The 25,735-nt window shown below is 47.4% G+C and overlaps 1 protein-coding gene across 18 annotated transcripts in view; it reads left to right on the forward strand.

Annotated features, from left to right (window-relative positions):
* Rel (nuclear factor NF-kappa-B family member relish) overlaps positions 1 to 25,735 on the forward strand; it is a 411,660-nt gene that overhangs the window by 378,641 nt on the left and 7,284 nt on the right. For 8 of the 18 annotated variants that reach the window (XM_075880933.1, XM_075880941.1, XM_075880935.1 and 5 more), the window contains one exon: positions 20,178 to 20,403. The exons of 9 other annotated variants lie outside the window; for them this stretch is intronic. In XM_075880933.1, the coding sequence (XP_075737048.1) occupies positions 20,178 to 20,288 (111 nt within the window). In that variant the 3' untranslated portion in view covers positions 20,289 to 20,403. Of the gene's footprint in view, positions 1 to 20,177; positions 20,404 to 25,735 lie in introns of those variants that run through there. One more of the 18 variants, XM_075880949.1, reaches the window with a different exon arrangement.

A 25,735-nucleotide genomic window follows, 5' to 3' on the forward strand; every position in this document is an offset into this window, starting at 1 on the left:
GGGTTGCGAATAGTGTCCACAGTCCTGACGACGGTCGACATTAGGAAAGCTTGGCCGGAAATACCACCTGTTGCGGCAATGGCGGGAGATGTGCCCAACTCGAGAGCAAGAAAAGCAGATGGGTCGATCATTGTGCGTGCGCGACTCAGAGGGATTTCGGTAGCGTGGTGGAAACCGAGGAGTCGCAGCTGCCACAGCGACAAGTGGAGCAGAGTGGTGGTCAGCGTTGTGTACGGGAGTGCTCATGGGCTGCGGCATAAGTCTGGCGGGCTGGGGAAGCTGGACGCCCAGGTTAGCAAACTCCTGATGTACGATGGCTTGAATAAGCGAGACTGTTGCCCAGTTGTCTTGCGCAAGAGGCTGATAAGAAGCGGGTGCCATGGCTTCCAGCTCCTGGTGAACAATCCTTGCGATATTGGCAGGAGGCGCAAGTGAATGGGGCGCTGCAGAATCCTCGCAAGACGAAGTCGCAGCTGTGTTTGGTAGTCTCGTGATGTGGTGGGTTATTCGCCTGCTTTTAGCTTGTTCAAATCATCGGCATTCAGATATGATGGAGTCGACAGTAGCACAGTTCTTGCACATTAGTATGTTGAAAGCAACATCAGCAATGCCTTTCAACACGTTGCTGATCTTTTCCGCCTCGGACATGTTTTTGTCAGTCTTCCGACACAGTGCCAGTACGTCTTGAATGTACGTGATGTACGACTCCGTCGATGATTGAACACGCGACGTGAGTTCCTGCCTGGCTGCCATTTGACGAGCAACTGACCGACCGAACAAATCGCGAAGCTTTTGCTTGCACGTGTCCCAGCTGGTTAGTTCTTCTTCATGCGTCTCATACCAGGCGCGTGCCGTACACCGTAGGTAGAATAGAATATTTGCCAGCATAAGCGTTTCGTCCCACCTGTAGTGCTTGCTGACGCGCTCGAATAATGCGAGCCATGCTTCGACGTCCGTGCTGTCCGTCTCGGAAAACGTGCCAGGGTCGAGAAGATGGGAGGGAATCACAGGTGATGGAGCCGGCGTTGATGGCGAGGCCTGAGTTCCGGTTTCAGGCATCGCGGCTGGACAAAGCTGGCGTCAACTGCGGAGTTCCAGAGCCGGGTTGTGTGAAGACCCCGCTCCTTCCACCAAAAGATGTTACGGGGAAGATTTATTCACCGAGAGCTGGTCTTGCTAACGGCTTAGAGAGTGCACAGTCAAGCAGGCCGACGGGAGAAGCTCGAGAGTCCAACCCACAACAACCACGTTGTCGTCTTCTTCATTTGGGTGCCAATTAAGCTGTGTCGAGGCGACAGTTCCATACACGTATCAATATCAATGCGAATTGCGCCAAACTGCGCCAAAGTCAGATTTAGGAGCGTCTATCACTGGCAATAGCCATGCCGGCGCGTCAAAACATGTGCGTCTTCTTATCATGTGAATCATGCGTGCTGAATTAACAGTGGTCGCACGTGCATCCTAAGTAATCCACAATGTTTGGTGCTGATGTTTGGCGCCGACGCAACTTCTGTTGTGCAAGCCCGCTTAACGGTAAAACGCACTAGTCGCAGGGACTCGTGATGTCTATTCAAATCTGTATCATAAAACTGTGGCGGCGATTCATCGGCGGGCATCGTCCGTTCCAGAAAGGCTGCTGATAGCTTGTCTGAAGAGTTGCGCCGCATGTAATTAAAGCATTTTTCACTAATAACTACACACGCACACGCTGCCAGAATGTGTGTCATGTCTACTTCTGGACATCTGGCAGTCTAGTTTCCCACGCTTCGTGTCCACAGAACACGTGCACGGTGCATTGAAACTATTTTTAATATACTTTATTCATGGATTTTCATAATTTCTTTCACCAGAACATCCGCGTCTGTAATCGCTGTTGTGGTAAAAGCTCCTCAAACACCCTGCCATTTTGAACTCGAGACTGATAGGGTTCGTATTCAAAAATTTTGCCTGCTTTTTTTATGCATCTCATTATTAAAAGCATGCTTCCTGGTTGGAGTAGCCGGAATTCAGTTTTAATACCCGGAGCTTTCAATATAGGGAGGCTATCGCTGGCGGCTCTGTGGTTGGAAGGCCCATGGTGAAGGGGCTATGCCCTGTTACACGTCCGCCTCTTGCTTTCCACAGTCAATAGCTGATGGTTAAAAAAATAAACATCACGTCATCGCAATCATTGCTTCGTTTTTTTTTTCTCATGTGCGAGGGGGAGAGAGTGGAAGCTGCGTGGCTTTAAAAAAGAATTTACGAGCGCGCTATTTCAAGGCCTATTGAGACATGCTCGTAAACTTTCTGTGCTACTATAACATATGCTTCACATTTAGATAACTGACAATGCAAAATTTGCTTCGGCGATTAGAGTGGTCATTGTCTTTTTAGCCAGCGTTCATCTGAGTTATGCGACGTCGTGTCCAAAAGATATTATTTGTTAGTTTCACTTAAGTTCTTAGCAATGAATGCGATACCAACACTCTGTTCACATTGAGAGTACAAGATAGAAGGGTATAACAGCCATATTTAATGCCTGCGGAATTAGCAAAGTGCCAGTGATCACACCCAAAGTTCATAACAATGCCCTCCCCGCCTTGCAATCTTAGTTGATTCCTGCTTTTTTAAGATGAGTGGCGCATTCCTCTCTGTTTTATTAACAATCGATGACAAGCCTGGCTCACGGGGTGATCCTATTACATCTGCACTCCGTGCAAAGGAGGTAAGTCGGCTCTTCTATTGTGATAGCAATTATATGGACAGTCTCGGCTGATATTTTGCCATCGCCACGGCCATCGTCTTTCACCGTTTATGTATACCTATCTATATATATGAAAACTCATGAAAAAAACAAAAGCCGCCCGCGCTCGGCGCCCAGCTCGTCACGATGCGCCGACACGCGCTTATCTCCCAGGCACACTTTGCCCCGCGAATGATGGGGGGGGGGGGGAGTAGATACTTGTGCGCATGCACTTATCTTTTAGTGGGGAGAATCGTGTGCCTTCAGTTTTCACCGGAATGATTGCGTTAGTTTTTAGTTGCCGGGCCCAACACACAGTTCACTTCGCTGGCTGCACAGACCTCGTTTGCGAAAAGAGCACGCTTTTCATACACAGCGAAGTATAACTGGGACACTTGTTAGTTTTCATGCATCTGAACTTGTGACTATGTTTCGTGCATTGTTTTTGTTTAAACAGCGTGTAAAGTTTCAGGTGGTTTGCATTGTTACTTCACTCTTGTCCTGTGTATGTTGTTTTCGTGAGCCATTTGTGCGTGAGCAGCGTGCTGCATGTTTCGATCTGCTCGCCATTCTCAGTGTTACATTCCAAGTTGTTGCTACAGTCAAACACGGTTATATCTACTCCAAGGAGACTGCGAATCAGTAATATATGAAAAATTCGATATAAAAAATAGAGCCCCTGAGCGCTTACCTGTACCAGATCATCACCTACAATAGGCACATTCAAGAATGACAACTTATTCCTCACACACATGTACCGCAACAGAATGATTTATTTGCATGAAGAAATTGCTTATCTTGGCCTGCTTTGTCGTCTCTGAAATGAAGTTGAAGAAGCCAGTCTCAATTTTATCAAGGCTATTTGGGAGTGACTGTCTGGTTCCCTTCATGTCGTCGATACAACAGCCAATGACGCCGAATGCTGCCACTACTTCAGCGGCGGAGTACACGTGTTGAAGAAGCCAGTCTCAATTTTATCAAGGCTATTCGGGAGTGACTGTCTGGTTCCCTTCATGTCGTCGATACAACGGTCAATAACGCCGAATGCTGCCACTACTTCAGCGGCGGAGTACACGTGTGTAGCCAGCGCCTTGTCTGCACGATCCTCCTCATCACCTTAGCTGTCGGCCTGGGCATCTTGGGTCCCTGCGACTGCAGCTACTATGTCTCAGTCAGGGAGGCTAGCAACGACCTAGACATTGCAGTTCGCTTCTATGAAGTCGTCCACAAATACTTCATGTTGAACTGCTGCCGGGAAGCGGGACGACAACTTGCAAAATGCGTCTTCTATGTGCTCGTCGCCGTCATTTTTACCGGTTTCCGCAAGTTACGCCATCTTGAAGCCTGCCTTGCGGAAGCAGTCGACCACTGTGTTCGTCTTCAGGTATCGCCAGGCATTCAAGATGGAATGGAATGAAAAAACTTTATTTGGCATTCAAGATCTCCGCGGGAAAATACTTTACAGAGATTTCCGCCCACTCCTTCGTCATCGACAGCTGGATGTCCCAGCTGCTGCCAGCTTCGCTTTCACCAGAATTGGTTTTGCCAACGATGTTGTAGCGCTGCTTAAATTGGCGAAGCCACCCAGTGTTGTCGGCAAAGTTGTTTCACCAAGTACAGGGGCAAAGCATTTGGCCTTGGTGATCAGCATTGGGTCATCTACCTTCATATTCTTTGGACGCACTTCTAAAACCAGGCATAAAGTGCCTTTTCTACATTTTGGTTGGCAGAAGCGCGCACATGACAGGCTCCCGACGTTCGATACTCCACCGCCTTTGCCTTGATATTTGCCTTGTTCTTCAACAAGGTACTTGGAGTGCTCCGTTGTATCCCGAAGTCGTCTGCGACGGTCGAACATTTCTTGCCCGTCTCAACACGCTCAATAGCCTTCAACTTCGTCGCAAAGTCAAGGGTCTTGCGCTTCTTGATGCTGGTCATAGCTATATGAGAAATCAACAATTCAAGGAGTCTGCAGCAGCTTTGCACACCACGCATGCAAAAGAGAAATGCTGCACATGCGATGGTACATAGGCGACGCAACAACAGAAGCAGAGCACTCGCGAGGCAATGGCCATCTGCAAAGATGGATGGATGGATGGACTGATGTGGCTCTACCTTTTAGATCGGGTAGTGGCTAACGCCCCTAGTCGTAATACTTAGTTAACTAACCACTAGATTTATTATTTTCCCTTTAAATAGGGAAGTTGAGAACTGGTACTTTGAAGTGAAGGATTTAATTTTCACTCGTGTATTTACTTTAGCCACCGATAGGATAACCTTCTTCTAGTTAATTGTACCCGCTTAAAGTCTATTTTGCCGTCTCTGTCCCTAAATCTCAGTGCTTTGAAAAACTCTGCGCCGTCATCCTGAACTATAGGGTGAAGTCCTTTACAGAACATTATCAAGTGTTCGGCAGTTTCCTCCTCCTCTCCACATGCACTGCATACCGTTTCTACCCCTTCGTATTTGGCCCGATATGTCTTGGTTCGCAACACTCCCGTTCTGGTCTCAAACAGTAGAGAACTACCCTGAGTATTATCATAGATTCTTTCCTTGGCAATTTCCTGCTTAAAAGTTCGATAGATCTCTAGTGCAGACTTCTTAATCATGCCAATTCTCCACATGTCAGTCTCCGTTTTCTTCACTTTCTTCTTAACCGATAGTTCTTTTTGGTTTGGCCACCTGCTGTTTTCTAAGTATTTACCAGTCAATTTCCTGGTTCGCTTCCTCCTTTTTGTATCGACAATCTTCATGTACAAGTGCACTTCATGCTGCATTTCTGTTATCATTAGTGTTCACGTATATTTCGTGCTCCCTTAGGTTCTCGGTCCCATTGCTTATCCATAAACCCAGATATTTGCATTTATCTGTTATCTCCAGCAAGACTTCCTGTATTCTAAGCTCACAACATTCATTATTATTAAAAGTTATGACTGCTGATTTTTCTTTACTGAATCTGAAACCTAACCTATTTCCCTCATTACCGCAGATGTCCATCAATCTCTGCAAATCTTCCTTGTTGTCGACCGTTAGCACTATATCATCAGCGTACATTAATGCTGGTAGTGCCTGATCAATGATTTTTTCTTGTTTGACGAAAGAAAGGTTGAAGCCAAGTCCACTTCCCTCTAATTTGGTCTCTAATCCTTGTAGGTACGTCATGAATAACAAGGGTGACAAAGGACACCCCTGCCTAAGCCCCCGTTTCACTTCTGTGGGCTTGGATACCTGTTTTTCTCACTTTATAACTACCTTGTTGCTTTTATAAATTTCCTTTAAAAGATTAGTGACTCTATCTTCCACACCTAGTGTGTTGAGTATTCCCCACAAGTCCTCTTGAACCACGCCATCGTACGCTCCCTTGATATCCAAAAATGCTAGCCACAGGGGCCTTAGTTCCTTTTCTGCTATTTCGATGCACTGCGTCAGTGAGAACAGATTGTCTTCCAACCTCTTGTGTTTCGGAAAGCCATTTTGCAGTTCCCCTAGCACCCCCTCATTCTCTATTCATGCCTGCAGTCTTTCCTTTATAATCTGCATCGCCAACATGTAGACCACTGATGTCACTTTTATAGGACGGTAGTTGCTTATGTCAGCTTTGTCCCCCTTTCCTTTATAGATCATGCTCATCCTGCTAAACTTCCATTCATCGGGGACTTCATCATCGATTATTGTTCTGCTTACTGCCTCTCTCAAAGTCTGTTTAGACTTCGGACCCAATGTCTTTATCAGCATAATTGGAATGCCATCTGAGCCTGTTGATATACTACTTGGAATCTTATTCTCAGTCCTTTCCCACTCTCGTTGTGAAAATGGAGCCATTGTGCCACTTGATCCATCCTTGTCTATTCTGGTGCATGAGGCACTTCTTTGTTGAAATTTTTCTGTCATCTTTGTTCTTATATATTCAATGGCTTCGTCCCCTTCTAGCCTAGCATCTTCAGCTTGAGTTATAAAGCTGTGCTTTAGGCTTGTTTGATTTCTTAGGGAGTTTAGATGGTTCCGAAATTTTGCAGCTGCCTTTCTGTCCTTTTTATGTATTTCTGCCAGCCACTGAGCACCCTTTCTTCTAATCTTTTCATTGGTCAGGAGGGATGCTTTTCTTCATGAGCTTAGAAAGATTTCCCATTTTCTTTCAACATCGTCTGTTGGTTCACTCCGCTGCTTAGCATGTCTGTGATCCCTAGAGGCTTCCTGACATTTTGCTATGGCTCTCTTAACTTCCTCATCTCACCAACTCTTCGGCTTGTGTCTTCTTTTCCGTGGTGACTTGCCACGTGCCTTAGCAAGCGCTAGCCCAAACAGTCTAATTAGATTTGTGTATGTCCACACGGTTTTATTATCCTCAGTGATTACTTTCTGAATTTGTTTAGTAGCAATTTATATTTGCCTTTCTGAATGAAAATTTTGATGTAGTTGCTCATTTGTCTCCCTCCCACTTTCATTGCTCTTCCAAAACATAGCTTTATACGTTTGTGAATACGTTTGTGATCACTACCCAGACTTCTGGAGCCACCTTCATCTATGTGCATTTCCCTGAGGTTATCATACTGCCTCTGTGACATCAGTGCGTAATCTATCGTCGACTGCAGCCTTCCTGCCTCCCATGTTATTTGCCCTTCACACTTCTCAGTACTGTTGCAAATGATCACATCATGCCTTTCACACATATCTCTGATCATTTTGCCTGTTGAGTCAGTATACCCATCTATATCTTCTATGTGCGCATTCATATCTCCTAGTACAATTACCTCGCACTCTCCTCCGAATTCTTCAACATCCTTTGATATACACTCCACCATTGCCTGGTTTTCCTCTCTGGCCTTTGTTCCCGTCGACAAGTACACCAAACCAAGGAGTGTCATTTGCCCAGCTACTTTCTCTCTTAACCATAAATGTACCATGCATCCCTGCTTGACTCTTTGCCAACTCATGCTCTTATGTATGACTGCACCAGTTCCACCCTCCTTTTTGCTGCCTTCTGTTCTATTGCAATATTGCCATACGTAGTCCGGATTGCAAGGTGGTTTCTCCATGTCCCGACGATGTGTCTCCACAACCCCATATACTATCAGCTCCTCCTGCCTCAACTGCTCTTCTATCTCTTCCCACTTTAACCTATTCCTGCCACCCTGCATGTTAATATAGCCTACGTCTGACTTAGCTCGGCCCTTGTGCTTATGTCGATTTCTTCTCCCACGGACTCCGTGTGGCTTGAATATTTGTGCCCCTGTAGAACCGTCTTTGGCTACACTGTTGGCCTCAGAGCTCTGGGCCCCCCTAAAAAAACTGTGGCTTGACGACCCATCCTATTACCAACCCTCCTGCCCGTCGCACCACTGTAGTGAATGCCATCCTGTGCAAAGGGGCGAGTTCCGATCTCCTACACGTCTTGGTTAACTTCCATTACGCTGTATCCAAGTTGCCGGCTCATACCCTTGATCAGACAGTTGACCTCCACTACCCTCCTTTCGATCCCACAAGACTGCCCCCAGACCTCTGGGGGACTGTGCATATAGTCACATGCACACTCCCAGAGGTTTCTTGGATCTTACGCATCCCATCCTTTAACTGTCTTTGAAGCTTCTGATCCTTGCCCTTCAACACATCATTGAGCCCAGCATGAATAATGACGAGATTTTCGCCCTCCATGTTGTTTTCTACAACCTCCTGAGCTTTGGCCAGTGCATCCACCATGCCCTTCCCTGACAGGGCCTCCATCCTTACTCTCCCATCTTCCTTCACTGTCTTGAAGACGCCATTCCTAACCCTGGCCACGTTAAAGTCCCCCACCACCAGGACCCTTCTATGCTCCAATCGCTGGCTTCCTGTTTGTGATGGTGCCCCTGTTTGCTTCACCTGTTTCTCTGTCTGCCCTCTGTCCCGTGTTCCTGCCCTGCTCGACGACTGCCCGCCACCGAGCTGTATGTTCTCAGGGCCTCCGTGCTGTGGCCAGACACTGCGGCCCCCTGACCCCCTTCTCACCTGTTCCTTCCCGCCTGTCACCTCTCCGCTACCCATGCCGGGGCAAAGCGCCATCAGCTCCTTTACTCGCTGCTCGAGCTTGGTCCGCCCTTCCCGTTCTTTTCGAAGGTCGCTCTTCATTTGCTCTAATAGGCTGGCAGAAGCCTCCTCCCGCTCACGCGACGCTCCGAGCTGTTTTTGGAGTTCCATCCTCTGCTCCCGTTCCGCCCTGAGCTCCCCCTGAAGCCCCTCCATGCTAGCCTCTGTGCGCTGCACGGCCGCCTTCAGTGCGTCGCGCAGCCTGCAGATGGATCGCGCCTTCTGCGCGTCGGCCAAGCTCGTGAATGCTGTCTCATCTAAGTAGCACCAGCGCTTGCATTCTTCGCATTGCACCAGCTCACTCTCGCTCGTGGTTTTCCTAGCCTCCTTAGCCATCAACCGCCCGACCATCAGACCGAGCGCCCGACAACCCTACGTTCAACCCTAATCCCGCTATCCAGCCACCTCCGTTAACTCTCCTACCTCAACAACTGTTTGAAGCTGCCGCCTACACCACACACATACGTGTTCAATTTCGCTAGTAGCCTCTCACTAGGTCCCCTTCGTGTTCGGCTCTAGCTGTTTAACCACTAACCGGGCGCCGCGAACTTCTTCAAAACAGCCGCCTACCCCGTTCACGTGGTCAACGTCACCACAACGTTGCCCGTGTCCCACACCTACAGTACTCGCAACGCTAATTATTGATTAGGAGATAAAAATAATAATGGTGTTCACAATCACAAAGAAATGAATAGAAACGTATCTCTCGTTGCGCGCTGCTTCTGCACCAACCGACCTTGCACGATTTTAAAAGCACCGAAAGAATAGCGCTACTAGCGTAGCCGAGTAACGCATAGTAACGCAAGGGCAACAGAAAAAGGCGCGAGTTGTGGTTGGCTCATAAAACCTTTCAAAACAGCAACAAAAAATGAAAGAAAAGACGAAAGGAGGGGGACGTCGGCTTCTTCATCACTGCTCTCCGAGCCGACGGGTACGCGGAGAAATCTTGAGAGAGAGAAAGAGAAACGAAACAAAAAAGCCATTCTGCAAGTTACAGATTGTGAAGTCCAAGCCTTTCGCCCTTACGTTTTTGGAGCGTTTCAACTTTTGACTGAGGCGTGGTGCCGCGCAGAGGTCGTCGGGCGTGCGAGTGCCAAAACGTGTCTTTCCACTCGCGTGCGGAGCCGCGCTGCCGCGGAGATTGCAGGGTGCGGCGAGTGCCGAAGCGCACCTTCCAGCTCGCGCGGCATTTGATATATTTGAAGGCGGGTAAGAATACCGTTCGATATAAATGTGAATTGCTATACTTTTACAAAGAAAATTCAAGGGGATAACTGACGAGTTCGGTATACCCGAAAATTCGATATATGTGGATATATATTTTTATCTCCGCTTTAGCTGCGTTCACCATCCCTGCTCGCGCGCTTTTGCCCCCTTGTAAAACACGATGCGTGGGCGGATGTTATCGATTGGGATATTAAACAAAACATGACGGTGACGGCCAGTGGCATAGCCAGGCAGGCAGGGGGGGGGGGGTGCACATCGGGAACGTGCCCTCCTTCCGGAAATTTTTTTGCCATGGTATATATATATATAGCTCAACATTCTCACGCCCCCAAATAAAAAAAAATTCGACCGGTCTCGGTCTTTGCCTCTGACGATGGCAAAGACCGAGACCGGTCGAGAATGTCTTTGTAATTGCTCTCGAAATACAAAGAACATGGCTCTCGCCTTCTACTTGTCTTAGGCGTATGCATAAGGTACCCTGTGAGGTTCTTTTTTTTATGTACTGCTTTCTAGAACACTACAGAGGGCATGGCGATAGTTATAGCGCGAGAACAAAACGACGACACAGAGACAAGAAGGACACGAAAGACACGTCGTTTTGTTCTCGCGCTATAACTATCGTCATGCCATACCAACTAGCCCAAGCTGCCACACTTCTAAACTACAGAGGGGTTTTAGGATATAGACAGAATGCCCTATCCACATAAAACATCGCTGGAAATAGAAAACGAAGTTTGTTAAGTCGTGTAGTTTCAGCACAGAGAGTTGAGTGCCGGAAGAGGTTGGCTTTATCAGCTAAATGACGTCATGTTAAGCCTAGCAGTATAATCGGCTGTGGAGAAAAAGAACTTTTCTACATTATTGAAGTCGTCTAAGAGAAATGCAGTTGCAACTGTGTGTATGTAGTGTTGTACGTCACAGCGTTTTCCTACCATATATATTGGTTACCACATAGGTGTATAGAATGTTATTTCATGAAGTAAAATTTTATTCAATCAGTATTCTGTTCATTTGCTACGAAAACAATTACTCAACAAGTTTTATCAGAATGGCCAACATAATGATGTCACTATTTTGGCATCATCAACTAAAATAGGGAGTGCTCCTAGGATGACTGGATTCATGAGATTTGAAATGAATGGAAATATTTCTAGCTCTTCACAGGAGAAAAGAGCCCCAAAACAATTATTCGTGCTCTTGAATGCAATTGAAACTTGCTTCTCTTTTTGGATGTGAAGTTAGCTGCTCCAGATTGCTCCAAAATGGAAAATTTGCTGCTCGAAAGTACTCCAAAATGAAAAATTTTCTGCTCCAAGGTGCTCCAAAATGAAAATTTTACTGCTCCGAAAATTCCTTGAAATCAGAAGACCTCGGTGGCATCACTGGAAATTCAATTTTGTGTTAACACACTGCGAGGTTGTGGCTTTAGCCCAAGCGTTGGCCTCGCTCATAGCATCCAACCAAACCAAGAATAGTTCTGCGTCGCGCGCCTGCCTTGCCTGGATGTAATACATACTGTGTTCTTCGCTTACTCTCGCCTCGAGAAAAGTTGCCACCTGGCTACAGGGGCGACATGGCATATGCTTAGCGTTTCGCTCTAGTCCGACCGTAGTGTTCAATCACACTTTAACATGCTGAGAATGGTGACCTTGATGCAATTTATGTGTATATACAGTCGAATCTCATTATTTCGAACACGCTTAATTCGAACTTCCGGTTAATTCGAACTTAGAATGAGGTCCCGTCAAAGCTATGTGTGTTCCAATGGGCGAAAACGCCCGGTAATTCGAACGCGCAAGCACTTGCGACGGTTAATTCGAACATACCGCGCTCCCAAAATGCTCTCAGCACCCCGCCCGACCCCATGGCGGCGGCACTTGCGACACCTCAACGCTGCGCGCGAAGGAAATGGTGGTGGTAGTGGTTAGAATGAAGAGGAAAAAGGCACCTAATTTCTGTCTGCCTTCAGGCGACACGGCGCAGTGCCTTATAGGGGTGGGGGGAAGGAGGGATAAAAAGAATAGAAGGAAAATAGGCGGAGAAGACAGCCAAGCGAGAGAAAAAAGAAGGAGATAGGAAAGTGGGGATCCGGTCGAAGCAGTCCAAGGGCGGGGCGCCACAATGCGAGAGCTGCACGGCGTCAGGAGACCGCGGAGGGCGAACCAGTCGGCGGGAGTTACGCTGATGTCGGTGATCGCGAAGGCACAACCGTCCTGCGAGCGAATCGAAGGAAATGAAAAGGTAAGAAAAAACTGCTATGGAATGTTTGCTCTCTCTCAAAAGCCGATCTGCGACGCGCCCGTGTCACGCTTATCCTTTTCCCGTCCCTGCCAACGCCGTGCGCGAAGAGAGAGAGAGAGAAAAAAATAAATAAAGCTGCCGCGGGGTTGAATGAATGCGTGGTTGAAGGAAAGGAAAAATGCACAATCTTCTGCAGCCCGGGAGCACGGCTCTGCTCCTTGAGGGGTGGGGGTTCTTTCAAGCGCTGGTGCCACGCCTCCCCCTTTTTCGCCCCTGCCCTGTAACCCTTCTCCTTTCAACGACGCGCGGAAAGGAAAAAAAAAAGCTGCCGTGGAGTGTTGGTTTTATCTCAACATGCCGATCTGCTCCTCCTTTCTCGTCACGTGCTGGCCATGCTGGGGCTCTCCACTACGCAGTCGTTGTTGTCGTCGTCTTTAGAAATAGGCACTGCGCCGTGCTCCCGACCGGGCTGCAGAAGCTAGGTGCCTTTCTCCACTTCTAACAACTACCACCACCACCTTTAGAAAGTGTCGGTGCCCGGGAGAGGGGGGGGGGGAGAGCCGGGACATACGTAGGGATGATGATGGGTTGATGAGTTACGTGAGACTCTGGGACAAAGCGCTTCGCGCCGCATCTCCTTTTTATCTGACAACGGCACATTTCCGCGTGCAACTTTTTCCAGGAGAATGCTGAAACCGAAGTAGAAATGATTTGCAAGATTCGTGCGAAATTTATTGCCTCGCTGCAAGGCAAACGTGTGCAGACGCGCATCACCGATTACTTCAATTAATAACAGATGTCCTGTGATTTGTGAATAAATGTAAGCCTTCTGAAACTTCCCCCTCGTGTGTAAGCTCAATGCACATGTGCCACTGAACGGAGAGCCCTCCGTTTATTTAGTTTTGAATAATACGAACTTCTTATAATTCGAACAAATTTTTGGGCCCCTTCGAGTAAAAATTATCGAGATTCGACTGTAATATGTGATGCTATATTCTGGCTATTATGCCTCTTTTTCTAATTAAGCTCTGGCTGCTAACCTTTAGGGCTACCATAACGGTTTTTAATCATTGATCGTGGACGATAGTTGTCAAGATAGAGATCTACTACCAAGTGTCAACGAGGATGCAGCCATGTTAAACGATGCTATTGGTCTGGAGTGCGACCGATGGTGGCACTGCGACCAAGTTTGTATGACATCAGCGCTGGGATTCGTGTACTTTCAAGGTACGGTGCTGTATAAAAACCACCGTCGTGGTAAAACTCAACAGAGAAGCAGTTCAGTTGGTTAGCTTGTGTGCGGTGGCTATCGAAGCTGTTTTAACAAATGTGGGTTTCCACGTTTAACCTTCATTTTAGAAACACAGTGCTTTGTTTTTGAGAACTGTGGCCGCTTGTCTCCTTGGCCAGTGCTGTGCAATGGTGAAGTACTGCTGTGTGCCTCTATATGAATGTCCGCCCATGAAAATGACGTTAACTTTCTCAACTATCCTACGGACCCGAAGTCGAGGAAGGAGTGGATAGTCAAGCTCAAAATGGAAAAGCGTCCCATGCTGTCATTGACTGTGTGCAGCAAGCACTTCGCTGAAAGTGACCTTTGCTATACCCCTTGTACGCACCAGCTTGCAACCGTGTTTGAGTGCCTCACCAGTACTGACTGGCTCTGACTAACGCTCCCACGTTTAAATGCACATATACCCTACAAAGTGAATTGGGGATAACTGCCATCGTAGCTCAGTGGCAGATCATCGAACGCGTTAATTGAAGGTCACAGGTTTGGACCCTGCTAACGGCAAGTTATCTGTTCTTCGACATTGTTTCTTTTTATTTACATTACAATTACTTCTAATAACATCCCCTATCTTTCTCTGGAATTATTGTTTGTTAGTTCTCATTAACGCTGTGTCTAACAAAAAAAAAACGAGCGCTCAAATTTACATTTTCGTTAATTCATAGCGAGGTTCTTCTTCTAGCAGACTTTATGCCTTGGGGTGGTATGTAAGGAATCATCGGTCAGCTGCTATCTCACGATAAGATCACATAATACGGGACAAAAAACAGGTAAGAAGAATGTTCCACACTCGCCATCATGTCAACAGGTGGCGCTGACTGACGCTCCCACGCTTGCTAAGACGCGTGACAAGTCACCCCGGAAAAGAAGACACAAACCCAAAAGTTGTTGGGATGAGGAAGTTAAGAGAGCCATAGCAAAACGTCAGGAAGCCTCTAGGGAACACAGACATGCTAAGCAGCGAGGTGAACCGACAGATGATGTTGAAAGAAATTGGGCAACCTTTCTAAGCTGTAGAAGGGATGCATCCCTTCTGATCAATGAAAAGATTAGAAGGAAGGGAGCTCAGTGGCTGGCAGAAGTACATAAAAAAGATAGAAAGGCAGCTGCGAAATTTTGGAACCATCTAAACTCCCTAAGAAATGAGACGAGCCTAGAGCAGAGATTTATAACTACAGCCCAAGGTGCTAGGCTAGAAGGGGACGAAGCTATTGAATATATAAGAACAAAAGTGACAGAAAAATTTCAACAAAGAAGTACTTTAGGCACCACAATAGACAAGGACGAATCAAGTGGTGCAATGGCTCCATTTTCACAACAAGAGTGGGTAAGGGCTGAGAAAAGGGTTCCTAGTAGTACATCAACAGGCCCAGATGGCATTCCAATTAGGCTGATAAAAACATTAGGTCCGAAGTCTAAGCAGGCTTTGAGAGAGGCAGTGAGCACAATAATAATCGATGGTGAAGTTCCCGATGGATGGAAACTTAGCAGGATGAGCATGATCTATAAAGGAAAGGGGGACAAAGCCGACATAAACAACTACCGTCCCATAACAGTGACATCAGTGGTCTACAGGCTGGCGATGCAGATTATAAAGGAAAGACTGCAGGCGTGGATAGAGGATGAGGGGGTGCTGGGGGAACTGCAGAATGGGTTTCGGAAACACAGGAGGTTGGAAGACAATCTGTTCTCACTGACGCAGTGCATCGAAATAGCAGAAAAGGAACACAGGCCCCTGTGGCTAGCATTTTTGGATATCAAGGGAGCGTACGATAGCGTGGTTCAAGAGGAATTGTGGGGAATACGGGACACACTAGGCGTGGAACATGTAGTCACTAATCTTTTAAAGGGTATCTATAAAGGTAACAAGGTAGTTATAAAGTGGGAAAAACAGGTATCCAAGCCTGCAGAGGTAAAACGGGGGCTTAGGCAGGGGTGCCCCCTGTCACCCTTATTATTCATGATGTACCTACAAGGATTAGAGGCAAAATTAGAGGGAAGTGGACTGGGCTTCAACCTCTCTTTAGCCAAACAAGGAAAACTTATTGATCAGGCACTACCAGCATTAATGTACGCAGATGATATAGTGCTAATGGCCAACAACAAGGAAGATTTGCAGAGATTGACGGACATCTGCGGCAATGAGGGAGATAGGTTAGATTTCAGCTTCAGTAAGGAAAAATCAGCAGTCATGATTTTCAATGACAATGAAGGTAGTGAGCTTAGAATACAGGAGGTCACGCTAGAGATAACAGATAAATACAAATATCTGGGCGTATGGATAAGCAATGGGACCGAGTATCTGAGGGAACACGAAATATACGTGACGACTAAAGGTAACAGGAATGCAGCAGTCTTGAAAAATAGGGCACTGTGGAATTACAATAGGTATGATGTTGTGAGAGGAATATGGAAAGGGGTCATGGTTCCTGGGCTGACGTTCGGCAATGCGGTCTTGTGCATGAGATCAGAAGTTCAAGCAAGATTAGAAATTAAGCAACGTGGAATAGGTAGGCTTGCTTTAGGAGCTCACGGGAATACACCAAATCAGGGAGTACAAGGTGATATGGGATGGACATCATTTGAGGGCAGGGAAGCTAGCAGCAAGATAAAATTTGAGAAGCGATTGAGAGAAATGGGGGAAGAGCGTTGGGCTAGGAAGGTTTTCAGCTACTTATACATGAAGAATGTCGATACAAAATGGAGGAAGCGAACCAGGAAGTTGACTGGTAAATACTTAGAAAACAGCAGGTGGCCAAACCAAAAAGAACTATCGGTCAAGAAGAAAGTGAAGGAAACGGAGACTGACATGTGGAGAATGGGTATGATTAAGAAATCCGCACTAGAGGTCTATCGAACGTTTAAGCAGGAAATTGCCAAAGAAAGGATCTATGATAATACTCGGGGTAGTTCTCTACTGTTTGAGGCCAGAACGGGAGTACTGCGAACCAAGACATATCGGACCAAATACGAAGGGGTAGACACAGTATGCAGTGCGTGTGGAAGGAAGAAGAAACTGCCGAACACTTGATAATGTTCTGTAAAGGGCTTCACCCTATAGTTCAGAATGATGGCGCAGAGTTTTTCAAAGCACTGGGGTTTAGGGACCGGGAGGGCAAAATAAACTTTAAGCGGGTAGACTTCACTAGAAGGAGGTTATCTGATTGGTGGCTAAAGTCAAGGCGCGAGTGAAAATTAAACTCTTCACTGCATGTACGAATCCTCAAACTCTTTTTTAAGGAAAAAAATAAATATAGTTTTTGGTTCATTAGATATTACGGCTTGGTGGCGCTAGCCACCGCCCGATCTAAAGGGTACAGCCATATCCATCCATCCATCCATCCAACGTTCAAAGGCATATACCCTATAAAGAAGTTAGAGGGCGGGGGATCACTGCCACTGTCGCTCAGTGATAGAGCATCGAACGCGTTATTCAAAGGCCGCAGGTTTTGATCCTGCCGACTGCAAGTTATCTTTTCAGCCACTTCGTGTCTTTTCATTACAATACGATTACTTATAACATCCCCTATAATTTTCCTTGCATTATTGTCTGTTAGTTCTCATGAACGTCGCTAGTACTTCGGTCATTTATTTCACAGTGGCTACAAGCATAGGCGACTTACACCAGGTGCAGTGCTGTTCCAAAACCTATCGTGAATGGCTGTTGACAGGGAACCGACGATGCGGGTTGCGAATCGCGTTGGGTAAGCGCGCCTCATAAACCTAGCTGAGTGATGCATCGGGCACCTGCTATTCACCATCAGCCGACAGGGCTCACACATGCACAGTATACTTATACAATGCTATAAATACGACGCACTGTATTAAAACAGCCCTTTTTTGGCTCTGCATCCTTCTGTTGCCTCCGTCAATTTTAAGCGTGATACATGGTGTCAGAAGTGGTGCCCAAGCCGCCCGCGAAGAAGCAGCGATGGAACTAAGACCCCCTGAACCTCTGCAGCTGACTGGTAACCTGGCTTCGAACTGGAAGCGCTTTAAGCAAAAATTTGACTTGTTTCTCCAGGCGACTGCGTCGAAAAGACATCTCAGGATCGAATCGTCGAAAGCCGCCCTCCTGCTGAGTGTGGAAGAAGACAACGCCCTTGACAGGTTCAACACCTTCCAGTTCTTGGACGGGGAAAGCCGGGAAGACTATGGCGCCGTCGTGCGAACGTTTGAAGCCCACTGCTCCGAGTTAGGAAGTGAAGTTCATGAACGATACCTGTTTCGCTTAAGTCCCGCCGCGGTGGTCTAGTGGCTAAAGTACTCGGCTGCTGACCCGCAGGTCACGGGATCGAATCCTGGCTGCGGCGGCTGCATTTCCGATAGAGGCGGAAATGTTGTAGGCCCGTGTGCTCAGATTTGGGCGCACGTTAAAGAACCCGAGGTGGTCGAAATTTCCGGAGCCCACCACTATGGCATCTCTTATAATCATATGGTGGTTTTGGGACGTTAAACCACACAAATCAATCAACCTGTTTCACTTCAGGAACCAAGCGGAGTGAGAGCAGTTTGCAGAATTTCTTCGTGACTTAAAGAAGCAGGCGGAACAGTGCAACTTTGCTGATTCAAAAGATTCAATGGTGAGAAATCAGATAGTGTTCGGCATGAACGATGTAAAATTACGTGAAAAACTTCTTCAGAAAAAGAACCTAATGCTGCAGAAGGCAAAAGAAATGTGCAAAGTTGCAGACGTGTTGGCTCAGAGAAGAATGTTCTTGCGCGAAGGGGATAATACGGCAGGCATTACGGTATCTTAAAGTGGACAGCAACGAGGTTTAGAACAGACCAGCAGCGTCAAAATTGCGATTATCAGTGCAGGAAGTGTAACCGCCGGCACAAACCACGGCATTGTTTTGCTTATGGCAAACGATGCAACGTTTGCAATAGGCTTCATCATTTCGCAGTTTGCTGCTCGACGCATATCAGCGAGGACGAAGTGAGGGAAGTAACTGAGCAAGGTCTTGAGTCGGCTGACGATACCTTCGAAATCCTCGAAGTTGGCAATAAAATTAGGAAAAGGAAGGATTGGAAAATGACCGCATATGTTGAGAATCAAGTAGTAAAGTTTAAGGTTGACACTGGCTCCCATGCTAACCTCCTACCCTTGACAGTTTACCGGAAGATAGCGACGGGATGTCATTTGAAGCCGTCAAATTCAGTACTTCGAGCATACAATGGAGGAGTGATTAAGAATTTTGGGAGGACGTCACAAACGGTCTCGGTAGGAGACACAACTAAAGAGATCACATTCTTCGTTGTCAAGCGCGGTCAAGCCCCACTTGGCTTGGATGCTAGTGAAAGCTTGGGTCTTTTTCGATGCATTGTCGGCACAGTTGACGCTTCACACGAGCATAACGTACTAAAGAACTTTCAGCACGTCTTTTAGTGTCTCGGATGCCTAAAGCAGCCTTACAGCATAGTGTTGAAACCATGAACAGTGCCCGTCGTCAAGCCAGCACGCTGGTTTCCACTCGCATTGCATGAGCCACTTCACGAAGAACTGGAAGGATGGAGCGTGCTGGGATTATCAAGAAGCAAACTGCCCCAACTGACTTTGTGAGTCCTTCAGTTTTGGGGCAGAAGAAAGACTGCAGTTTAAGGGTATGCATCAATCCAAGACGCATCAATGAACATATTAAGAGGCAGCTTTATCAGCTTTCTAAATGGAAGATATCGAATCAGAACTCGCTGGTGCCATCTATTTTAGCAGATTGGACGCGAATTACAGGTTCCACCAAATTTTTCTTGACAAACGAACATCAAAGATATGTACTTTTGCAACCCCGTTTGGCAGATACTGACATTTCCGGGTTTCACTTTCTTTCGGTGTTTTGTCTGGGCTGGGGGTGTAAGAGACACTGAGCCAGGTTTTCAACGGCTTGCGAGGCGTTCACATTTACATCGATGACATCCTGGTATGGGGCAGCACGATGACCGACTGATGGCAGTCTTGAAAACGGCCCAAAAAGCTGGCTTGACACTCAATGCACAAAAATGTGAATTTGGGTTGACAGAAAGATAGTTCTTGGGTCATGTGATCAGTTGGAAAGGCATATGACCTAACCTGAAGCTTATTGAAAGTTTGATAGGTGTGCTGCCGCCAGAATCAAAGGTCCAGCGCATGCTCGAGGTACTAAACTATTTTGGCAAGTACGTTCCCCACCTGCCTAAAGAAACCATGTTACTGCGTGATCTTATCGAGTCTAAGAAAGTTTTTGAGTGTACTGAAAACCACGCAAATGAATGCGAAACGGTAGGACGCATCTTAACTTCAGGGCCAATGCTTGCCATCTTTGACCTCAGAAAAGTAATTAAGGTGACACGTGATGCTTCGAAAAGTGGTGTAGAGGCTGCACTTCTGCAATGTCAGGCTGACAACAGCTGGTGACCAGTTGCCTACGCTTCCCGCGTACTGACGGAAGCCGAACAACGCTATGCACAAATTTGGAAAGAGGCACTGGGTATTGTTTTTGGGTGTGAAAAATTTTATCTATTTGTTTACGGTCAAAAAACTGTGATTGAAACTGGTCACAAGTCACGAATTTGAATAGCATCCAAAGAAATTTAAGACATGCCACCGCGCTTGCAGAGATTTTTCTGAGGCTAATGAAATACGATTGTTTTTTACAGATTGTCCCAGATAAAGAGCTTGTCCTAGCTGATATGCTTTCGCGAGCGTCCCTGAAGACTGCAAGTAACAACACCGGGGCAACCGAAGAGGTCAATGTTCATGCAGTATAACTTCTGGACGCACTGGTCACTGAGAAAACGTGCCAGAAACTAGCTGACGCATCTGCAAATGACGACTATCTAAAGGTGGTCATGGGCAAGGTAACCGCTGGTGAAGAAGTACAAGGCGAGTTGAAACAATTTTCTTCGGAGTTGACAGTCGTGAATAGAGTTTTATTGAAGGGCAGCAAAGTCGTCGTACCGCGAACCATGCAGCGTTAAATCTTTGATAGGGTTCACGCCGGACATCTTGGCTTGCGCAGGTGGAAAGAAAGAGCCAGAAACCTGATTTTTTTGGCCAGGGCTTAACAGTGACATAACTAGGCTTATTCAGAGCTGCCCCGCTTGCAAGAAATATGCCTACAGGCAACCGCAAGAGCCTCTTTTTTTGCACGAAACTTTAGCATGCCCATGGTATAGGGTCGGTGCAGACCTATTGCTGTACGCCGGACGATGTTGGTGGTGGTGGTGGTAAAACTTTATTAGACCAAGGAATTTGGGCACTTACGTCCCAGGGTCCCCGCACGACCCCACTGCGCTATGCGTTCATGAGTTCATGCAGTTCCATGACGTGGGCGGCCCGGTCAGTGGCGATTTTCTGCTTGGCCGGGTCCGTCGAGCGCAGCAAGGTCTCCCATTCCTCCCATGTGGTCAGTGGCTCCGGGCCCCGCGGGGGAGGGTCCGCCGGGCATTCCATGAGAATGTGGGTAAGGGTAGCGTGGGGGTGAGTGCATTGAGCACAGGACGGGGCGTACGCTCCCGGGTAAATGCGGGAAAGAAAATAGGGGGAGGGAAGGGTGCCGGTCTGAAGGCGACGCCATAATATTTGGTGAAAATTTTTCAGGGATCGGTGGGGTGGTGGGTATAGCTGGCGTTCGGCGCGATATGACTGGGTGATCTCGTTTAACGAATGCATGCGCTCCCTGGAAGAGCCCGACTCCGATTCCGCCGCCGCCCGGTTGATGAGACCTCGGGCGTGGTCATTGGCGGCTTCATTGCCGGGATTTCCAGAGTGCGCAGGCACCCAGATCAGCTCCACATGGCGGGCCGGGTTTTCGGTGGGCGAGCTGAGAATTCTGAAAGCGCTCTCGTGGACTCGTCCTCGCGCGAAGTTTAGGATCGCGGTTTTCGAGTCGGAAAGGACGTACCGGGCATCAGTGTGTTGTTATTGTGCTTGATGCCCTTTCAAACTTCCCCAAGGTCGAGCAACTACGTGACACTTCAAGGACCACACTGGAGGCTGTCAGCGCTATCTTTGCCTGCCAAGGAGTTTGGTCCGGTTGAAGTCTGCACGGACAATGGGCCACAATTCGCCAGCCACGAGTTCGCGCACTTCGCGAAGCAGTATGATTTTGGGCATGACACATCAAGCCCTGGCTACCCGCAATTTAATGGACTGGCGGAGAAAGGCATCTAAATAGTCAAGTGTATTATGAAAAAAATGCGCAGACTCAAGGGGGAACTTTTGGTTAGGTCTGTTGGCCAATCGCTCATCGCCTTTGGATGAGCGATAGGCCTTGGCTGAGCTGCTGCAAGGCAGCCGCCTCAGAAGTAACATTCCTGATTTTAACGAAGTTGCCAGAACGGAGGTGAGAAAGCACTCGCAACAGAATAAAGGTCAAGCGATCTCACCTCTAACGCGTGGGACCGTAGTTCAAATACGGGACAATGTGTGGTTGCGTAAGGGTAGGGTCGTTAACACAGCTGGCTCTAGGTGTTACATTGTGCAAACGAGGCCCCACCACGTGGTCACACGACACCCACGTCACCAACTTCGAACAAGCGAGAACTACAGTCCAGAGTCAAGTGACAACAAATGTAGCACACCTTCTACGCCCCCTCGTCCAGATGTGACTCCCTGCAGAGGAGATAACAACTCGTCAGACTGCAGTGATGAGGCAGCCTCTAGCAGCTCTTCAGATTCGGCACAGCAGCCCGTCATGCTACCTCGCCAGGACCACCCTACAGTCATTCCGGCTGAAGTTCTAAGTACTCCAAATGCAACACATGCTTGCGCATCGCACACACCTCCTAGAAGGTCAACATGCTTCGTCAAGCCACCTCAGCGCCTTGCGTACAATGCAAACTTTCAGCAGATAGTGTAAAGTCTGTTGTATTAATCTTTTGTACCCGCAGAAGGATGTATCGGGCACGTGCTATTCACCATTAGCCGATACAGCTCGCACATGCGCAGGGTACTCATACAATGCTATAAATACCACGCACTGTATTAAATTAACCTTCTTTCTGGTTCTGCACCCTGCTATGCCTCCGCGAATTTTAAGCGCGATACAAGTGGTGCAGGATATCTGAGACTAGAGCTTTGGTTGGTGTATGTAAATACATACGTAGTTTACTGATCAAGACAAGTGTGCCCTGCGCCCTACTTACCATAAATTGATATAAGCGAAACCTGCTGTCATTGTTTAATGCACATTCTCTTAAGGTTATCACTTAAGTTAAGGTTTTGGTCATGCCACGTGTGTGAACAAAAACGGTTGGCAGCTTGCCTCTGTCACGTTAATCTCTGTTGCTCTGTCTGTGGTACATATTATCAGCAATAACTATTTTTATATTCTTATACACAATTGCGATGGTCGTGTGTGGTACTTATATAATATGGACTACATCATCATATCCCTCTCACTGGGACAAACTGGTACACTTAAGAGCGTGTTTTTTGTTAGACTCAATATTAACGAGATCTAGCTGACAATCATGTCAATAAAAGTATAGAAGATGTTACAGTGTTGCGGTTCAACGTAAGCCGATCACCGAGACGTTGAGTCCGAGAACCGACGGCGTGTGTTTTTATGCCGGAGCCAAGAGGAAAGGACATCAACAAAAGCCCATTGTCTTCTTCAGTGCCCCTTTTCACGACACTGTTGGCACGCACATCGTCTTTGTTTCCTCTCTATTTCGAGTGCGGCATTTGCCTCCCCTTAAAAGAGCTTCGCCCCATTGCTATAGCTGAGCCTATCATTCCCTCATAAAGTCACTTCGTACAAACGACAGTGCTTAGCAGATTCACTAGCTGACATATGGCTTAATGCGCACCATGTGCACAAGTTCAGGTCAGTGCTGGCGATGCTTTGTACAGTTTGGACTATCTGGGACGACTTCGTAGATAACGTCACTTAGTCGTCGCAGCACTCGATAAGGTCCGAAGTATCTTCTGAGCAACTTTTCAAATAGTCGCCGTATTCGTACAGGTGTCCACACTCATACCCCGTCCCTGGTTTCGTACGTTACAGGTGTATGACGTAGGTCATACCAACCTGCGTCGTACTCTTACTGTTGGTATATTCGGAGACGTGTGAGCTGCCTGGCTTCCTCTGCGCGTTGAGTGAACGCGTCAGCACTCGTTTTGTTTTCATCGCATTTGTGTGGCAGCATCGCGTCCAACATTGTCCTTACTTTTCGTCATGTGAACAAGGCTGAATAGGGTCATCTGTGTGGTTTCTTCTTTATCAATATTATATGCAAATGTCATGTAAGGAAGAATCTCGTCCCAGTTTTTGTACTCGATGTCCACATACATTGAAAGCATGTCTTCCAGAGTTTTGTTGAGCCGCTTGGTCAACCCGTTCATTTGTGGATGGTAGGCTGTCGATTTACGATTTATAGTACCGCTGAGCTCCAAGACGTGATCTAAAAGCACGGCTGTGAATGCGGTTCCGCGATCTGTTATAACGATCGACGGTGTACCATGTCTCAGCACAATGTTCTCTATGAAGAATCGGCCCACCTCTTTAGCTGTGCTTCTCTGGGTGGCTTTTGTCTCGGCGTAGCGAGTAAGATAGTCGGTCGCCACTATAACCCAGCGGTTACCGGCACTAGAGGTGGGAAGCGGGCCCAATAGGTCCATTCCGATCTGGTCAAATGACGTTGTTGGGATCTGGACACAGTGTAGCAAACCGGCTGATTTCGTCGGAGGTAACTTGCGCCACTGGAAATCGAGGCAGGTCCGAACACGATGCTTCACGGCAGCAGTGAGTCTAGGCCAGTAATACCTCTCTCGAACTCTGCCCAGTGTGCGCGTGTAGCCTAAACTTTCAGATGTGACCTCGTTGTGGCACACTTGCAACACCTCAGAACGCAGAGAGATAGGGACGACAAGCAGGTAGGTGGACCCTTCTGGTAAGAAGTTAATTTTGTAAAGGACGTTGTCTCGCAGACAGAACGACGATAGTCCTCTTGCAAAGGCTCTGGGCACGTTCTGGCTTTGTCCTTCTAAATAATTAATCAAGCCAAGTAGCTCAGGATTGTCATGCTGGTGATCTGCGATGGTTGACGTTTCGCGGATTCCGAAGAATGCTGCCTCTTCATCAAGTGAAGCAGCCGACTCTATCGTTGATCAAGACAGGCAGTCGGGGTGCGTGTGTCATTTTCCCGGCTTAAAGACCATCGTTATATCAAATTCCTGTAGTCTAAGGCTCCAGCGTGCTAATCGCCTGGAAGGATCTTTCAGACTTGTCAACCAACACAACGAATAGTGGTCACTGATAACCTTGAATGGGCGTCCATACAAGTATGGGCGAAATTTCATGACTGCCCACACCACTGCGAGGCATTTCTTTTCAGTGGTCGAGTAATTTGCTTCTGTGCGTGACAGAGTTCTGCTTGCGTAAGCGATCACTTTTTCCTCGTCGTCCTGGCACTCCACAAGCACAGCTCCGAAGCCCACATTGCTGGCATCAGTATGTAGCACTGTAGGAGCTGTCTCATCAAAATGAGCAAGTACGGGGGTCGTGTGCAGACGTTGCCACAAGTCATTGAAAGCCGCTTCCTGCTCATCGCCCCAAACAAATGCAACGTCATCCCTCGTGAGACGAGTTAAAGGCGACGCAATGCGCACAAAATCTGGAATAAACCGCCGATAACATGCACAGAGACCCAGAAAACGCCTGACTGCCTTTTTATCTGATGGTGTTGGAAACTGTGCGAGGGCGGCAACTTTCTCGGGATCTGAACGAACTCCTGCATAACTGACGACATGGCCAAGAAACTGTAGTTCCTCAAAGCAGAAGTGACACTTCCCCAGCCTGAGCGTCAGGCCTGCAAGACCACTTGCAATCGTCAAGGTGTTTGTAAAACGTTGTAGAAAATACAATAACGACGTCAAGGTATACTAGGCAGGTTCTCCATTTAAGCCCAGAGAGCACGGTATCCATGAGATGTTGGAAAGTAGCAGGCGCAGAGCACAAGCCAAACGGTAAGACCTTAAATTCGTACAGTCTGTCCGGCGTCACGAAAGCGGTTTTTTTATGATCCCTGGGGTCGACTTGAATTTGCCAATATCCACTCTATCAGTCCATGGAAAAAAAGTAATGTGCGTTTCGAAGCCTGTCGATTGAATCATCTATGTGAGGATGTGGGTACACGTCTTTTTTTGTAGCCTGATTTAGCTTTCGATAATCCACACAGAAACGCAGAGCGTCATCCTTCTTCTTTACTAG

The sequence above is a fragment of the Rhipicephalus microplus genome, chromosome X (genome assembly GCF_043290135.1).
Source record: "Rhipicephalus microplus isolate Deutch F79 chromosome X, USDA_Rmic, whole genome shotgun sequence".
NCBI classification, from domain to species: domain Eukaryota; kingdom Metazoa; phylum Arthropoda; class Arachnida; order Ixodida; family Ixodidae; genus Rhipicephalus; species Rhipicephalus microplus.